General features: G+C 34.7%; 1 protein-coding gene across 1 annotated transcript; it reads right to left on the bottom strand.

Moving 5' to 3' along the window:
- Nucleotides 1-1,955: 1,955 nt before the first annotated feature.
- On the bottom strand, nt 1,956-17,254 carry Bloc1s6 (biogenesis of lysosomal organelles complex 1 subunit 6). Its single transcript, XM_076850737.1, has 5 exons — nt 17,091-17,254; nt 13,852-13,993; nt 8,686-8,773; nt 2,792-2,878; nt 1,956-2,418 (listed from the first exon to the last, which is right to left on the bottom strand). Exons 1-5 carry the CDS (start codon nt 17,170-17,172, stop codon nt 2,299-2,301), a joined length of 519 nt encoding a protein of 172 aa, XP_076706852.1. The 5' UTR covers nt 17,173-17,254; the 3' UTR covers nt 1,956-2,298.
- Nucleotides 17,255-18,890: the final 1,636 nt, after the last annotated feature.

The raw sequence follows: 18,890 nt of genomic DNA, 5'->3' as shown, positions 1-18,890 counted from the left end.
CTCACTGTGGACACAACTATATTACATTCAGCATTCTGCATATTTACATGATACTTACCGCAGAGTAAACACAGAGTGAACTTGCATCTTTCAGTTCAATACATATTTGATAGTTTCAAAACAAAGGCAACTTTTTTCAACCAATCCCGTATTTGTGAAAAATACAGCAAGAATAATTACAAGAGTTCCATGTTTTGTTAGCAAGATATATTTGTTATTGAAATACAGATATTTTAGATTTTAATTACCAAGATAACAGTACTTTTGATTTACCATTCACCTTTAAATAGTGGATGCTAATCTATATTTGTTTTGCTCTGTTTAAAAATGTTCAAAACTTAAATAATACAATTCTGAAAGAAGGTTATGGGCCTTGACATTCATTCAATAAACATGATTTAAAACAGAAATTCAATTAATTAACTAGAATTCTATATTTATTTCCTGTCTGCTAGGGTTCAGTTTTAAATCTGATTGTATATTAAAACCAACAATTCAGAATTTATTTCATAAGATTAACCCAAAAGTTACTAGAGAGCTTTTACACTATTTCATTGCTTATAAATAAATTACTAGATAATCTATACCAGTGGTTCCTTGCATCAGAACTATCTGGGGAGTGCCCTAAAAATACACTGGCTCCTATTAAAACTAATCAGTAAGAACTCAGAATGTATTTTTTTTTTAAGTTCCCAGGCAAAAATGATATGCACCTTAGTACAGGAAACAATGACCTTGGTCACTACACCCATGGTCCTCATCTTTCAAGGTCCATTAGAATCACTGGGGGAAAACTAAAAACTAAAAACAAAGCAAAACAAACCAAACAAATAGATTTGCATCAGTAGATTGAGAGTAGTGACAAGGAACTAGCATTTTAAACAACCATTATTACAACAGGTCAAAACCACTCTGACAAACAATGCACAGCCTTTGTCAGAAATCAATAAAGAGTACATTCAGCAATTCAGGTGACATTGTCCTGCAAGCCCTAGTGATGCCCTAGGCAGTTATAGCAAGTGATAGATGGCAACAATTAGCCTTTTTCAAATATATTTATATTCTTAGGTTAAAGTCAAGTGAATTGTGAGACTATAATTCATTCATCAAAGAAGGCTCTTTCAAACAAATTACTTAAACCTCCAAACAGACCAGTTCTTAACATCCAACTTAAATCTACTGCTTTCTATATCATTAGCCTGATATGTGATCAGAGGTAGTGGTTCCAGCTTACCAAAAATGTAATGTGGATTATAAAAGATATGCATTCTCTGATTGGAGACAAGTTACATGTTAAATAATACTAAAACAAAAGTATAATACACTATCAATTTCAAGCAATGAAACTTCATAATATTTCCCTCACATAATAAGTTCCCACATATAACATCAGAAAATAATTCTAGAAAACACTAAATGTTTCATGTTGCCGCTTTTGTGAAGGTATTTACTAATTTTCCACCAATCCTAACATTATCTATAAAGTAGGTAGTTGTACTTTTCATTCTACTTTGAGATTTAAAAGCACAGAAACTGTATCTCACTATCTAATGACTAAGTATAAATCCATAGGGGCATTTGAGTGTATGATATCTCCATCATCCCTGCCAAACTTTAGGAATGATGTAATCTATTTTGAACCCCAAAGATACATAAAGCAACAACAAAAATAAACGAGACTATATGGTTATAGAAGAATCTATCTGGCATCTTGCTCACCTAGCCTATGCCTAAGGTGCTATTATTTCCTTTGCATATACTTTTCCACTATGTTCTTCACAAAGGCTTATATTATCTTTTCCAGGGGCATGTGTGATTAAAGAACTGGAAATTTTTCTTAACTAAGCAATGAAAAGGCAATAATCAAAATCAGTGTTTCAAGGCCAGAAAGGCATATTATCTCATAAAATAAGAAACTAAACTTTTAAATCTACAATCAAGAAGCTTAAAAATTCATATAATTTTGAACTACTTAAGAGTCTAGACTCCCATAATAATCAAAGCATTTTTCAGTTTACAAATGACAGAAGGCCAAACTGATGAATTATAAAATTAGCGAAACAAAAGTTGAAAGTTACATATAAATATCAAAACCAAGTGACATTATGTCTATTACTAAGAAAGAAAGGCTTCTTAAATGGCTTAAACAAGATATGGAGACACAGCAAACCTGGGATGATTATTTCAAAACATAACACAAAGGTATAAGGCACTATATGAACCTCCACTCCATACTTGGGTCATCTTAAATCCAAAGAGTATAGAATACATGAAGAAAACACACAAAAACACAATTTTTCATGCCCTTTTAGCTGGTTTGGCTGTTAACTGCTTTTCTCTTTCAAATTCTTTTTCTCGTTGCTGCTCCCTTTCCAACTCTTCTTTCTGCCTCTTCTGCTGCAGTTTAAGTGCCCTTTTCTGTGTCAAAGAAAAGGGTTATAGATTATGATCTAATTCAAAAGTAATGATACTTTGAGGTAATCAATACATACTAATACATTTCAAATTTAATTTTAAGATTTATTCTAGGTAATTCAAGGTCTCCTTAATTTAAAAAAAAAATTTTACTACAAATTCTTATTAAATGATAATTATAGCTGCATATCTAGAGAATATGAGCCGGTCTGCCAAGTTATTAGAAAAGAAGCTCAGAGAGAGATTTTAAAAATGACAAGTTTTAAAAGAAAACAATGTACTATGACTTATCTATATTATTATACATGCAAGAATAAAAAGACAACACATGAATACTGAAGAAAAATAAACTTTAAACTTGTATTTTTCAACTTACCTTTAATTTTGATGTCTTTTCATGGAGCATTAGCATCTCCTTCCTTATGTTCACCAACTTGGCATGATAGTGTTTAGCTTCAGTGAACTTAACATGGAAAAGTAAATGAAAAGTTAAAATATGAGTGAAATATCAAAACGGATCAATAGATCAATGCCTAAATTATAGTTCATTCTTCTTAAAGAGGTCAATTTTTTTAGAGACTTAATTATGTCCATATTTCAAGTTCCAAAAAATAAATTTTATTTAAAACATTAGCAGGATTTGAAAAATACTTGATTAAGTTCAGATTGACAAAAACAAATCATAAAACAGACCTTTATATTTAAGTGGGTAGAGCTAGCATTTTGCTTTAAAAGCATGAAATGATTCTTTTAGAAATGTAAAACACTATAAAAGAGAGAGCAAGCTATGGTACATAGGACAGCTTAATTGATGCACTGCTCATCAGGAAAACCCAAACTATTACCAGAGATCACTGGGAGAACTATGGACAAGTTTGATCATGTTCCTTGGGCTTTTGAGGTCAGACCAAGCAAAAGAGCCTCTGCAAGGATACTGTGTTTCCCCACGAATTATAAACACATGCTTTCCATCTCAGCCAGTCTGCAAAGCCTAAACCAAGTCTTATGACAGGAGAATGTGGAAGGATGATGCAGGTCTACATAGGTGGGAGAGAAGAACACTTTATTCTCAGATAATGCAACAGAATCAGAAAAAAGGAGAGAAGTATCCATAGATAAATCTGCAAATAAAAATCACAATCTGACAAGATCTAGAGCTTCCAGACCACGCCCCCCCCTCAATTCCTTCCACTTTTCAATTCCTAGATGACAATTAAAACTAATCTTGGATGAGAGAGGAAAAAAGAAGAAAACTCAGTTTCTATCCCTTCAGACTGAGGCAATGGTACTGCATCCTCTTAGTTCACTGGTGCAATAAATACCCATTCAAATGCAACATGAACTCAGCGAGGAATACAAAAGTTGGTCAGTGTAACCTGGCTTACCCCCTTCACAAGATGTCACAAACTACTGAACAGAAGACTATTTAATACAAACAAGCCTCTCTCTGTTCCATTGTAGAGAATATGGACTTTGGTTTGGATTGTTCTGTAAGGAAAACATCAGTGAACTTCATCTTCCCAATAAAAAGTCTGCTTTTTGAGGTACGTATGGATCTCTACCAGATATATAAAACATGCAAACCAAGCTATTTCTGATGTTGAAGGGGAAAAAAAAAAAGGGAACAACAAGTTTCTTGTTTTGGCTACTTACCTTTACTTAAAATAAAGAATATCAGTTCTCTTCAAAAAACAACAGAGTTAATGGGCTTGGTGGCACACACCTGTTATCCCAGTGACTGGGGAGTCTGAAGCAGGAGTACCAAAAGTTCAAAGCCAGTCTCAGCAAAAGCAAGACACTAAGCAACTCAGTGAGACCCTGTCTCTAAATAAAATACAAAATAGGGCTGGGGATGTAGCTCAGTGGCTGAGTGCCCCTGAGTTCAATTCCTGGTACTCCCCTCCCAACAGAAAAAAACTACAGAGTTGCTGATGAAATTCAATTATTCATTTATTTGAAAGATCTAATAAATCATTCTTGAAGTATTCATTTTAGCCATGGTATTAATTTATTATAGTATTACACATATGCCATATAATTAAACAAAATGCTAATTTAAGAAACCAGGTAATTGATAGAGACTGTATTTTCCTTAATGGGAAAAACCCTAAAAGTTCTTTACTTTGGACCGGGGCTATAGCTCAATGGCAGATCACTTGTCTCACATGTGGGAGGCACTGGGTTTGATCCTCAGCACCATATAAAAATAAAAATAAAATAAAATAAAGGCATACTGTCCATCTACAACTACAAAAAAAAATTGAAGTAATTGCATTTCATTTTTTAAAAAGTTCCTTACTCTTTAGTTTCTAAGTCATCAATTATGGGCTGTCTGTCACTAAGTCATAGGTTTTGAACTATCCTGTGACAGAGGCGATCCCTCCCTGGAGAACTCTCGGCTCCAGGGTATTGATTTGAGATTGCCCAGTTGCTATGGTGATGCCCTATTCAAAGGATGATTTTGTACCAGTCACAGAATTCATTGTTCTTAACCCTGGGTTCAAATGCCAGCTGCCCAGGGGGTAGAGAATTATGGGTGCAGGCTGGCAAGTTTTAATTGAGCTGTTTATACCTTCAACTTTAGTTCTGTTTATCTTGAAGAAACTTTCTCACAATAAATCCTTTTAATGTTTAAACCTACATAATAAACATGCCAAGCAAGGTCAGTCTTCCTCCATCTGAGGTTGGCTGAACCACCAGGCCATGTTTTTTTTTCTGTTTGTGTATTTCACTGTCTTTTCTTCATCCCCTCATCAACTGCTCAGTTAGCTTTGAATAAACTGTCATGCAGATTGAGACAATGAGAAAACATAACTAAGACTTAGAAATAAGTTCAATTTTACAAGTTCAATATTACAAAAGATATTAAGAAATGGAAATTCCAGCAAAGTTTCCTGTTAAAAAGACAAATTCTTGGGTTGGGGTTGTAGCTCAGTGGGAAAGACCTTGCCTCGAACATATGAGGCACTGAGTTCGATCCTCAGCACCATATAAAAAATACATAAAGATACTGTGTACATTACGACCTAAAAATATTTTTAAAAGGGACAAATTCTAAAAACACCTCAATAAAAAGAAACTTCACATCAATATTCCTGATGAACACATATGCAAAAATTCTTAATAAAATCCTGGCAAATTGCATACAAAAACATATTAAAAAGATGGTGCACCATGATCAAATGGGGTTCATCCCAGGGATGCAAGATTGGTTCAACATATGGAAATCAATAAATGTAATTCATCACATCAATAAATACAAGAATCACGTGATTATCTCAACAGATGCAGAAAAAGCATTTGACAAAATATAGTATTCATTCACGTTCAAAACACTAGAAAAACTAGAGAGAGTAGGAACATACCTCAACATTGTAAAAGCTATATACATGCTAAACACAAGGCCAACATCATTATAAATGGAGAAAAAATCGAAAGCATTCCCTTTAAAAACTGGAACAAGAGGAATGCCCTCTTTTTACCATTCCTATTCAACACAGTCCTGGAAACACTAGCCAGAGCAATCAGACAGAAGAAAGGAATTAAAGGGATACAAACAGGAAAGGAAAATCTCAAACTATTCCTATTTGCCAATGTGATTCTACATCTAAAAGACCCAAAAGAACTCCACTGGAAAACTTCTAGAACCCATAAATGAATTCAGCAAACTATCAGGATATAAAATTAACACCCACAAACAAATTCATTCTTATACATCACTGATGAATCAACTGAAAATGAAATTAGGAAAACTAACCCAATCACAATAGCCTCAAAAAAATTATTTGGCAATCAATCTAACAAAAGAGGTGAAAGGCTTCTACAATGAAAACTACAGAATCTAAAGAAAGAAATTGAAGAAGACATTAAAAGATGAAAAGATCTGTCATGTTCTTGGATAGGCATAATTAATATTGTCAAAATGGCCATACTACCAAAAGGCTATACAGATTTAATGCAATTCCTATTAAGGTTCTGATGACATTCTTCATAGAAATAGAAAATGCGATCATGAAATTAATTTGGAAAAATAAGACTCAGAATAGCCAAAACAATCCTTGGAAAGAAAAGTGAAGCAGAAAGCATCACAATTACCAGAACTTAAATTATACTACAGAACCATAGTAACAAAAATGGCATGGTATTGGCACCAAAACAGATACATAGACCAATGGTACAGAATAGAAGACACAAAAACAAACCCACATAAAAAACAAACTAGACAAAGGCACCAAAAACATACACTGGAAAAGATAACCTCTTCAACAAATGGTGCTGGGAAAACTGAAATCCATATGTAACAAAATGAATTTAGAACCCTATCCTTCAACCTACACAAAATTCAACTCAAAGTGGATCCAAGACCCAGGCATTAGGCTAGAGACCCTGTGCCTGATAGAAGAAAAAGTAGGTCCAACTCTCCAACATGCTGGCTTAGGAACCAAATTCCTCATTAAAACTCCTAAAGTCCAAGAAGTAAAATTAAGAATCAATAAATGGGATGGTATCAAATTAAAAAGTTTCTTCATAGCAAAGGAAACAATCAAGAACATGAACAGAGAGCCTACAGAATGGGAGAAAATCTTTGCCACGTGCACCTCAGAGCATTAACCTCCAGGATATATAATGAACTAAAAAACTTAACACTAAAGGCTGGGTTTGTAGCTCAGTGATACAGCACTTGCCTCACATGCATTAGGCACTGGGTTTGATCCTCAGCACCACATAAAATAAATAAATAAAGATATTGTGTCCATCTACAACTAAAAAAGTGTATATATATATATATATATTTTTTGTCAGTTATCCTTTTTATTTATTTTTTTTGAGTTTATATATGATTTTTTTTTATTGGTTGTTCAAAACATTACAAAGCTCTTGACATATCATATTTCATACATTTGATTCAAGTGGGTTATGAACTCCCATTTTTACCCCGTATACAGATTGCAGAAAAAAAAGTATATATATATATATATATATATATATATATATATATATATATATATATTAAAAAATAAAAAACTTAACCCAAAAAAACTAAATGACCCAATCAAAAAATGGGCTAAGGAACTGAACAGATACTTCACAGAAGAAGAAATACAATCAGTCAACAAATATATGAAAAAATGTTCAACATCACTAGCAATTACAGAAATGCAAATTAAAACTACACTGATATTTCATCTCACTCCAGTTAGAATGGCAATTATCAAGAATTCAAGCAACAATAAATGTTGGCAAGGATGTGGGGGGAAAAGTACACTTATTTGGTGGAAGTGCAAATTGATACAATCACTCTGGAAAGCAATATGGAAATTCCTCAAAAAACTTGGAATGGAACCACCATTTGACCCAGTTATTCCACTCCTTGGTATATACCCAAAGGACTTAAAATCAGCATCCTACAGTGACCCAGCCACATCAATGTTTATAGCAACTCCATTCACAATAGCTAAGCTATGGAACCAAACTAGGTGCCCTTCAACAGAGGAATGATAAAGAAAATGTGGTATATATACACAATGGAATATTACTCAGCCATAAAGAAAAATGAAATTATGGCATTTGTAGGTAAATGGATGCAACTGGAGATTATAATGCTGAGTAAAAGAAGCCAATCCCAAAAAAACAAAGGCTGAATGTTCTCTCTGGTGTGTGGATGCTGACTATAATAGGCTGGGGGGAGGATGGTGTTCACCAGATTGCACAGGGCAGAACGGGGGCAAGGAAAGGGGATGGGAATGGGAAAGACAGTAGAGTGAATCAGACATAACTTTCCTATGTTCATATATGAATATATGACCAATATAACTCCACATTATGTACAATCATAAAAATGGGAAGTTATATTCCATGTATAATATGGTATATCAAAATACATTCTACTATCATATAAACTAAAAAGAATAAATAAAATTTTTTTTAAAAAAAGACAAATGCTAAACTCTAGACAGGTGCTTTAACCAAAAGCCACAAAGCCCAAATTATAAACTTTAAAAATGCATAAGTTAAAATCCTAAATATATATAAGTACATTCTAAGTACATACCTGAGAGAATAAACTTAAGCTTGTTTTTAGAGACAGGGTCTCACTAAGTGGTTTAAAGCCTCACTAAGTTGATGAGGCTGCCTTTGAACTTGTAATCCTCTGCCTCAGCCTCCCAAGCCACTGGAATTTCAGTTGTGCACAGATATGCACCACCACACAGACCTAGCTATTTCTAAAACAATGTATAGTTGAGTTATATCAACAAAAATCATACTCACCAAAGCATTAATATCCAGCATAGAATGACATTCTTTAAATTTTGAAATCTCTTGTTCCAATGTATCTAATAACACAACTTGGTTCTGTCTGAAACAAAAGCACATAGCCAAAATAAACTTTACATATTTTAAGTGGTAGTTCTTCAGAGGAAATAATATTCATTTTGGTTAATGCTAAAGTTTAGAATTAAGTAGAAATGTATTTCCCCCGAGGCTTATTTGGTTTAGCATCATCTGTTTCAACATAATATTATAAAGGCACACTGATAACTAATGTGTCTATATTCTTGCTTCAATTGCAGACTCTAATAACTAAAATAATCAAATCATTTAAAAGTATTTTCAATTCTTTTTATTGTCCTGAAAAAAATAAGCTTTTTATAATATTTTCCCCAAGAAACTCAATATCTTACATACTTTAAAACAGCAACATTCCCATAAAGGAAATGAGGGGCACTAACTTTTCTGATTAGAGTTGGGAAGGATGCAGTACCAAGGAATAAGTTCAAAAGATAAATAAGTAGCAAGCTGGAAAAAAAAAGCACAGAACTAGGATTGCAACCTTATCCCTACCAATAGCTACTTGTGGGCTTTGGGGATTCAGCTTATTTCTCTGGATATATATCATCTCATTTCTAAAGAGAGGTCAGAACAGATGATTTCTAAGGTTCCTCATTAAAATTTTGATTCAAATCCTATTGAGGAAGAGAAGCAAACTTCTCTAATATTTCTCTCCAAGTGGATCAATGGAAGAGTCACAGGAATAAGTGACATTAAGTGATATTTTAAAAAGAAATATGATATGATTTGTCTGAAAAACTGTGCTAAATAGAGTAGTGATGAAAAAGAGAATAGGCTAGAGGTCACAGATGGTGAAATACAGAACACAGGACAGGAAAACTCAGTAAGTCAACAATATTAGATAAGTAGAATAGCAAAAACAGGATGTTACAACTGAAAACATTAAAGAAATATCAATATAACCAAAAACTTCCGTATGATAAATTGATGAACCTCTAGCCAGATCAAACAGGAAAAAAAGACACAAATTAATGGTATCATTCACAGAAGGGTCACTAATACTCCCATGACATTAAAAGGAAAATGAAGGAATACTTCCAAGAATTCTATACCCACAAATTTAATAATTTGGATGGAGTAGACTAAGTCCTTGACACAAACTACCAAAACTCACACCAAAAGAAACAGAAAATCTAAGTAGGCCTATATTTGTTAGAAAAGGTGAATTAATATTGATTCCAATAAGATAAAATGAAATAAAAGTACTAGGGCCAGAGAGATTCATTGGTGATTTCTACCAAACAATTAAAGTAAGATTTCAGGACATGAGGCTACTATATAGTCAGCTGCTTACCTAGATACCAGCAATGAAACTGAAATTTAAAAAACAATACCACTTGTAAAATATTCCCTCTCTCCAATGAAATACTTAGGTATGAATCTTAAAATATAAATACACACACACACACACACACACACACACACACATACACACACACACACACATATATATACACACACAGAATGAAAAAAGTATAAAACTCTTTTGAAAAAAATCAAAGATTCAAATAATGGAGAAATATTCCAAGTACATGGACTAAATGACAATATTTTTTATTCTAATTTATTACATATGACAGCAGAATGCATTATAATTTATATTACATATATAGAGCACAATGTTTCATTCTCTGGTTGAATACAAAGTATATTCACACCATTCATATCTTCATACATGTACTTAGGGTAATGATGTCCATCTCATTTTTAAGATGTCAATTCTTCCCAACTTAATCTAGAAAGTTAATACAAACCCAATCAAAGTTATTTAGTAGCTGTCAATAAACTAATTCTACATTTCACATGGAAAGGCAAAGACCTAAAATAGTCAACACAATACTGGGGGGAAAAAAAGTCAGGAGACTTATACTATTCAATCTCAAGATTCACTATAAAGCTACAGAAATCAAGACAGCATAGTGTTAGCAAACTAAAAGACACATTGACCAATGGATCAAACTAAGAAGTCCTTATATTGACCCAAATAAATATAATCAACTGCTCTTTGACAAAGAAACAGTTTCAATACAATGGGGAAAGAACAGTCATTTCAACAAATGGTGCTAAATCAATTGACTGTCCATATGTAAAGAAACAAATCTGGTCACAGATTTAAAACCACTCACAAAAATTAACTCAAAATGGATCATAGATCTAAATATAAAATGCAAACTTAAAATTCTAGAAGAAAATGTAGGTTTAGGTGACCTTGTTTTGTTGATAAGTTTTTAAATTACGATACCAAAGCATGATCCATGAAAGAAAAACTGATGTCAGACTTTATTCAAATTAAAAACCTCTACTCTGCCAAAGAAACTATTAAGAGAATGAAAAGACAAACCATGGACTTGAAGAAAACATCTGAAATATAAAGGACTAGTATCAAAAATAAACAAAAAACTCCTAAAACTCAACAATAAGAAAAAATTTTCACTAACAAAGATCTGAATAGACACCTGTTGTATAAAAAGAATTTGTCTGACCTTTGTACCAAGTTCCAAGCATAGTTTTGAAAATCTTTGAAATTCCCAAGTGATAAGAATGTCTTTGTTATCCATGAGCTTCTTGACTCATACCTCTTATGCCAATGAGGTAGTTCTATAGCAGACCTCTTAGAGCTTCAAGATGTGGGCTGGATGTGCTAGAAATACCAACAATGTGATTAGATAGAAGGTTGGAGCTTTGAGCCATGTGATATCAGCCCAGAGAAGGAAGGAAGGAAACTAGAGATTGAGTTTGATTAGGCTGTCAATGATTCAATCCATTATGCCTACATAATAAAACCACAATAAAACCTTGTAACACTTAAGGCTCAGTAGAGATTCCTGGTTAGTGAACATAGATGTGCCTTGGGTGGTGGTGGGGAGGAAGTTCTGACATGCCCTAATTTCACTAGAAAAAAGCACAGAAAGAAGCTCTGTGTTTGGATCCTACCCAGACCTGGCCATTGCATCTTCCTTTGGTTAATCCTGATCTGCATTCTTTATGATAATACCTTAAGTAGAGTGCCTTCTTGATCCATAAATCTAGGCACTCAAGGAGGAGGCCCCACCGTAAAGGAGAGGGAAGGAGAGGGAAGAAGACGAGAAGGGAAAGGTGGAAGGCACCAGAGACTCAAATGGAATAAATTAAACTCCATGTATGTATAATTATATCAAAATTAACCCAATTATTATATATAACTATAATGCACCAGTAAAAGAATTTTTAAAAAAAAAAGAGGAAGAAGTAGTTTACCTGAAATACAATAGAGCAGAAAAGATGACTGAACCTCAATTCCTTTGAAGCTTTGTACAATTCGTGGTAAATATGTTGGAAATGACTGTGATGCCTGATGCAGTGTCTAAGGAAGGATTCTTTGAGAGAAAAGCTATCTCTATTGAAGGTCCAAGCATGGATTATCTCAAATGAAGCTCCCCAAAGGCCATTCAAAATTGCACTATGATGCAATTACCCATTGTTAGCTACAAAATAAACAATTTTTATCAACCACTACTTTCTCCCTCACCTTTCTAGGCCTTGGTTTCTATGGTGATGTGGCGTAGCAAAGATTTGATGGCAGAGCCAGGACTAGTACTACATTTGTACCTAGAACAAATTTCACTACTTATGAAGATGTAGGAAAAAGCAGCAACTACTAGAAAACATTTCTCTTAAATTTGCTTACCATTCTGTAACACTCAACAAGTTTAACAAATACTAACTCATCATATTCCATAGTTAACTCTACCACTATTTGTGTAAACTCTTCCAAGCTATTTAACTTTTCTGAGACTCAGATTCCTGAATCCTAAATGGGAATAATATTAAATATTTCATAAAGTTAATGTGAGAATTAACTAAGACATGGTAAATAAAGAGCTGGGCATATAGAACATATACAGTAGTAACAGAGTAGCTGATTTTATCATCATCATCATCATCATCTTCTGGGTGTCTATGAAGATAACTGGGGTTATTCAAAACATTTCACTTTAGTCAATGTTAAACTCTGCAATTAAACCTTGATTCCCAACTTTCTTTAAGTAAAATGTTACCTAGATATATTTTGTTTGCAGATATATTTTGTCTTAACCTTCCCTTCAGTCCATCATAATTTATCCAATTTATGACTTTTTGTAATAAGGCTTGATTGGCATCAAAATACTAGCATTCCATGCATAAGGGATAAAAATTCTCCCTTGAGACTAGCAGAAAACTGAGAATGTTGCCAACTTCCTAACTACAGCAGTGTGCTACATGTCACAGAACACTACTTTTATATCCATTTAGCATCATAAAGTAAAGAATCAACATTATTTATTAAAAATGAGAAAACGGGCAGAGTTGATTATTCCTCTTCATTTGCCATAATAAAGTATTCTGAAATAATTTTTAAAAGGGTAGGCCGTACAGCATAAGCAGTTCATAGCAAAATTAAAGTTCACTACCACAGAAAGAAATGACAGACAAGCCAACCAGGGCAATCCAGAAAGATTCTGACGCAGAATGAGGCAAAAGCTAATTAAGTTTGTCATTTCTGGGTGAGAGTAACTACAGAGTGTATATTTTTGTAGAGGATTGCACTCTGTGGGTTCTATTCTACATTATCCTGATCTATTTTTAACACATAATACAATCCTTTATTTATAATTTACTAGGAACGAAACAGGTCATCTCAAAAAAAGATGTTTAAGGATCTCTGGAAAATATTCAAACCAGCAACTGAAAATATCAAAATGACAAAAAAAAAAAAAAAAAGTATAACTTTTGTGGATGCAATTTTTCACCTCTACTCAGTAATAGGTGGATACCCACCCTGCGACACTCTCCAGTAGGTAGTACGTTCATAAAATAATGATAAAACACCTAAACTAATCACAGAAATGAGATAAAATTTTGGGGGTACTTCTTAGAGGAAATTAAACATTTTAGAGTATTCATTTTACTTTTCATATTCAGATTACTATGTACTCATGAAAGATATAGAAATACTAAATTATTATTAAATATTACAAAATATTATACCTTAATACTATATGCAAATATAAATTATGCCTACACCAGAAAGGAAATGGGTGCATATCTGGTTGCTTGTTTGCTTACGTGAGTTCCTGGAGGGCTTGTTTTGATCTCTGTAGATCTGGCAAGTAGTGAGAAAGCAATCCTTCTGCCAGTTGCTCCACTGCTTTGTCTTCTACAGTCAAGTCCTCTATTAACCCTTCATCTGGAGAAGTGTCACTTAAACCTGTGCCCAAACAAAATTCAAATTTAGGAAACTTTTAAATTGTCACAGTACTAAAAAAGGTTGAGGAGTCACAGGTAAGGAGGGAAGGAGGACTGCTGTGGAGCTGAGAGCACATACCCACTCTCCTTAACACAGGTGTTCTTCTTTCCTTTTAGAATCATGGTTTAAAATGAGAAGAAAAAGTGAAAGGATCACTTTATTCAAATTATACCCTAAAAGCATTGATAAATTAATATTAAACACTGAAACATCTTTCTTCAATCATAGTTTACAATCATAATATCTCTAGAATACATATATTGTAACACATTGCTTATCACATATCTCTAAGTACAGTTTTTATCAGATTTGAATTTTGGCAAGATAAAGGAAAACAATATGCTGTCATAGTCAAAATAAGCTTTTAGAAAATCAAAATAATTTGGTGTCAACATACCTTATATATAATCAGAGATATGACAAATTATTGTATAATGGTGTATTAAGAATTGTAATGCAAAATAAATAAATAAATAGAAAAAAGAAAATCAAAATAAATTTGTATGGTTTTTACTTTAATTCTGAGAAACACATGAACAAACTTTAGAATTCTCAATACAAGACAACAACAGAAAGAACTAAATAGAAGCTGAAACACAACACATTTATCTATATCTATATATCTAGTGAGAAAAGAGGAGCACTAGGCATATTATGTACCTTTGGATGCAAAAATTAATCAATTGTATCTGGCAAATAGTTGCATTGCTTAGTTTGATTATAATAACAGAACAAACAGTAACTTTAATACAGAAAACATCAATATTACAAATGAACAGATAAAAACATTCAAATAAGGATATTTCAAATTTAAGGCATAAGAACTAATTCACTTCCCTTGCAATTTATACATGTTAACTCATAGGACTACTTCTTCTACCCCAATCTTCTGGTTATTTATGGACAAATCTGTTATTCATGTTTTTATACATATTGAGCCACTAAGTTCCAGATACTTTATTGTGAGAAATTAAAGAAAGTGTCCTTACCTATTTATGCAAGAAATATTTACTGAATATCTATGCCTTCTACTACTTTCTGAAATTTCAACAATAAATAAGATAAATCCACTTTCCTGAAAGGGCATAATACAGGGAAGTCATAGAGTATGACAAGTGCCATGACAGAAGGAAATATGGGCAATTGATCTGAAGCTTAAGGAATGGATGTCACTCCAAAGTTTCTTACAGAGCATGCATATTAGTCTATCATGAATGAAATACAACTCAAACTGTTCTACTTTTCTCTTAAAATATATGTCTTATATATGTCTTTCTATAGCAACATATACTGATCTACTCATTCTTTTTTTATTCTTTTTTTTATTAGCTACACATGACATAACAATGATCTTGGCAATTCATACATTTTACTCATTCTTAACAGAATAGAATTCTACCAAAATTTGTTTAACCAGTTCCTCAGGGATGGATTATTTAGGTTAGTTTTACCTTTTGTTGTTTAAAACAATGCTATAGTAAGCGTCCTAGCTAAATCTCTGCATATCTGTGTCATAGTTTTTATAGGATAAATTCTTAGAAGCAGACAATTAAAAGGTTTATGCACTTTTGAAAGAATGTAAACCCCCTCCTAGGAGATGGCATCAATTTACACTCCCACCAACAATCAATCTTCTGGTGAACTATTTCCAAATGGGTAGAATTCTATGAAAGGTAGAAGGAATGCAATATGGATAAAGGAAAGGTGGGAATATAGGATTGCTCTGGAAAGGGAAGAGGGTGTGAGGTGTCAAGAGCATGAGGCATACACAGCATAGTAAGCTGTAATACAATGTGACCAGCCTGTGAGGGTCCTTAAGTACCAAGTTAATAAGTAGTGAATAGCCATTTAAAGATTCTAGGCAAGGGAATGACATGATTAATAAGTCATTCTGTTTAATAAGTAGTGAAGAGCCATTTAAAGATTCTAAGCAAGGGAATGACATGATTGGAGCTTTATCTTGGAACAGTGATGGAACAGTACTGGGAGAGACAGATTGAAATAGTATTGAGAGTGCTTACAACTCTGAGTAAACTTACAACTGCTAAGTAAAGGATGAAAATACAGAAGAGATGGAAATTTTATAATAGAACCCCCAACATTAAAGAGGGGGGAAACAAGATTGCAAAGAGTTGAGAGCAAATTCAAAGTTTCAAGTGATAGTCACCCGGCACCATTAACAGGATCAGACATGTAACATGCACAATATCTATGCATGTTATATGTGAGATTAGTGCAAAACAACCATGTCAAAGTATCCATCAGAGAAGCAAGTGAGTTAGGAGATGGGCCCAAGTTGTAAACATATACCACAAAAAAAAAGTCATGTTTACAGAAGTGACTTATTAAGGTGTGAAGACTAGAAGATCACTGAGTAAAAGTATGACCAGTAAAGTGCCAAGAGCACTACTTTGGGGCAATCTCCTCATTTCTGGAACAAGGAGTTATTTTTTAAAGGTAGATCCAAATCCCTACAACCTTTCTCTTCTAGGGTCCCTTACATGAATTAAGAACACAAACGCTTTGAGTGACTATTTCTCAATTATCCCAAGGATGAAGACACATAAACAGCACCAGTCTGGTGCACAGCAAGTTCATTCAACTCAAAGGATGCTTTTGGGTATTTATGCTTAAATCTCCCCTAGAATTCGGGTTAAAAAGGCTGCTGGAGGAATGGAGATGAATAACGTCACCAAGCAAGGCGGAGTATTCGTAAGTGGCCAATAGTTAATAACTCTCTGAATTATAAATCGATCGAACACCTTTTGTGACAAATTCATTCCTAACCCCTAGCCTTCGGACGAATAACCAACAACGTGCCAGAGTCAACACAAACTTAGAATGATTTCGCCATCAAACGCCAGCAGCTGCACCCCAACACACAGCTTCCCCTCCAGACTTTGGTTCCCGCCCATTCCGCTAGGCAGCAGGACCAGAGTCCCCGCGGCCGCAACTGCAGATAGCTGTTGATTCCCTCCGAGCGGCTCCGGCGTCCCACCCACTCGGGTCCCGACTCCTCGGACTCGCAGGGGCAGCTGGTCCAGCCCACACCACGTACCCGGCGTGGGCTCACTGGCCTCCAAGACGTCAGGGGGCCCGGCCAGGACCCCGTCCGGGGGCGGTGGCCCAGGGACACTCATGTCCCTCCCGCTGGGCAAAGGGAAGGGGCAGTGGGGTGGACGATCAGATACAAGTACGAATCCAGCCCGTCTAGCTTCCGGTCGGACAGAAGCGGCAGTCGCACACGGAAATGACGGAGGCGGAAGACAGTGGCTTCGGACACGTGACCGCGGGTCAGAAGCCCCGGCCCCTACGACGGTGGTGACGTAGTACTCTGGCCCTCAACGTAGTGCTGGAGGCGCGGCTTAGGGCTATGACGTGCTGTAGGTGGGGGACTTAGGGGAGGCCGCGGCCGGTTTGGGTTGTTTCTAGGTGGATTACGAAGACCGGAAGAGCGTGACCCTTGTTAGAAGCGGAGGAACAGTTGGGCTTTGTTCACTGAGGTTTGGTAGAAAGAAGAACGAACTTCTCCTTGAGGGCGGCCTCTCTGCGTGGTGTGTGCACTAAGGAAGAACCTTAAGAGTAGGGACTGCGTGCATTCCCTGCGATTTGAGAGGTTAAAAAAAAAAAAAAAAATCGGTTCCTGGTTTTCAGCTATAATAACAAGTTATTGTATAATTCACTCCAAATAGCTGAATACCTAAGAATGAAATAGGCACTATGGAGGGTTTTAAAAAAAAAGTAAAAGTCCTTGTTCCTGTTCACCAGGAATTTATACTTTACCACTTATTCATAGTAAGCGAACAAAACATTAAAGTGCTGAGTTATGTGGAACAGAGCTAGAGCACTGTGAAGGCAGTAACGATCGTGTTCATTTTCTATGGTCATTTATGACCACAAACTGGATTAAAACAACACAAATTTACTATCTTACTGTTATGCAACAACCCAATCCCAGCGTATAAGAACTGGCCCCACACGGCCATGAGACCCACAAGGCTCCACTTGAATGAAAGTTTTTGCCACCTCCCAAGGCACCAAGCTGAAGACAAAAACCTTTAACATAAGAGCTTTTGGGGGACATTTCAAAGCCAAACTATAGCAAATGTGGAAATCTTGGGGTGAGGACATTATTCAACCTATCAAAGATACATGGTTGTGTAGTACACAATTGAGAAGGGGAAAACTAGAGAAAATGTAAATAAGGGAAGTGGGATTTAAGGCACACCTTGAAAAACATGTAAAAAGTCTGCAGAAAAAAAAACTAGTGAAGTGTTGGAAATTGGGGACACTAAGTGTAGTTAAATTTTTCTTCAAATTCAAGGATCTTGGGACACTATCTTTGGGGGAAAGTAAAATCAACACAGATAAAATGGTTAGAAGATCCTAATGCATAGTCTGTTAAGCCAAAAGAATTTAAAAAGACAAAAAAGCACTAAACATAATCATATAGCTCTGAATAAGTTCAAAGAAACAATATCCAGGGACAGTTAAACACTATATACGCATAGCAAAATAAGGGCATTTTATTTTAAGGACGTTGAAATTCAACTAAGAGCAAATGTAATGCAATAAATACATCAAAATTGTTAATCCACCTTTTAGCTTTTTGCTGTTTTCTTTAAAATTTCCTGTGTTCTTTATGTCTAATAACCCAAAGGGAAAAGGTAGGTAGGAGATTCAAATAAAGAAACCTTAATCTGTTAATATTTTCTATTCCTTTTATGGATCAGATGCCCTATATTTATAATGTTTTAGGATTTAATAAAATCGCATTTTGACCTATTTATCCACCCTCCCCTTCATTTCCCCCAAACTGAAGAAAGAATGTGGGTGTAGGCAAAAGATTTGAGTGAGT

Source organism: Callospermophilus lateralis, chromosome 3, assembly GCF_048772815.1.
Source record: "Callospermophilus lateralis isolate mCalLat2 chromosome 3, mCalLat2.hap1, whole genome shotgun sequence".
NCBI lineage: Eukaryota > Metazoa > Chordata > Mammalia > Rodentia > Sciuridae > Callospermophilus > Callospermophilus lateralis.
Note: the sequence above shows the minus strand (reverse complement) of the source record. Positions and strands in the feature narration are given on the sequence as shown.

What these genes read in the sequence shown, in the direction of transcription:
- Bloc1s6 (XM_076850737.1), bottom strand. Translation starts at nt 17,172, where the DNA reads ATGAGTGTCCCTGGGCCACCGCCCCCGGACGGGGTCCTGGCCGGGCCC. An exon ending in CAAGCCCTCCAGGAACTCAC is followed by an intron (nt 8,774 to 13,851) that starts GTAAGCAAACAA and finishes CTTTTGTTTCAG; the next exon opens with ACAGAACCAAGTTGTGTTAT. An exon ending in TGCTGGATATTAATGCTTTG is followed by an intron (nt 2,879 to 8,685) that starts GTGAGTATGATT and finishes TTCCATGTTAAG; the next exon opens with TTCACTGAAGCTAAACACTA.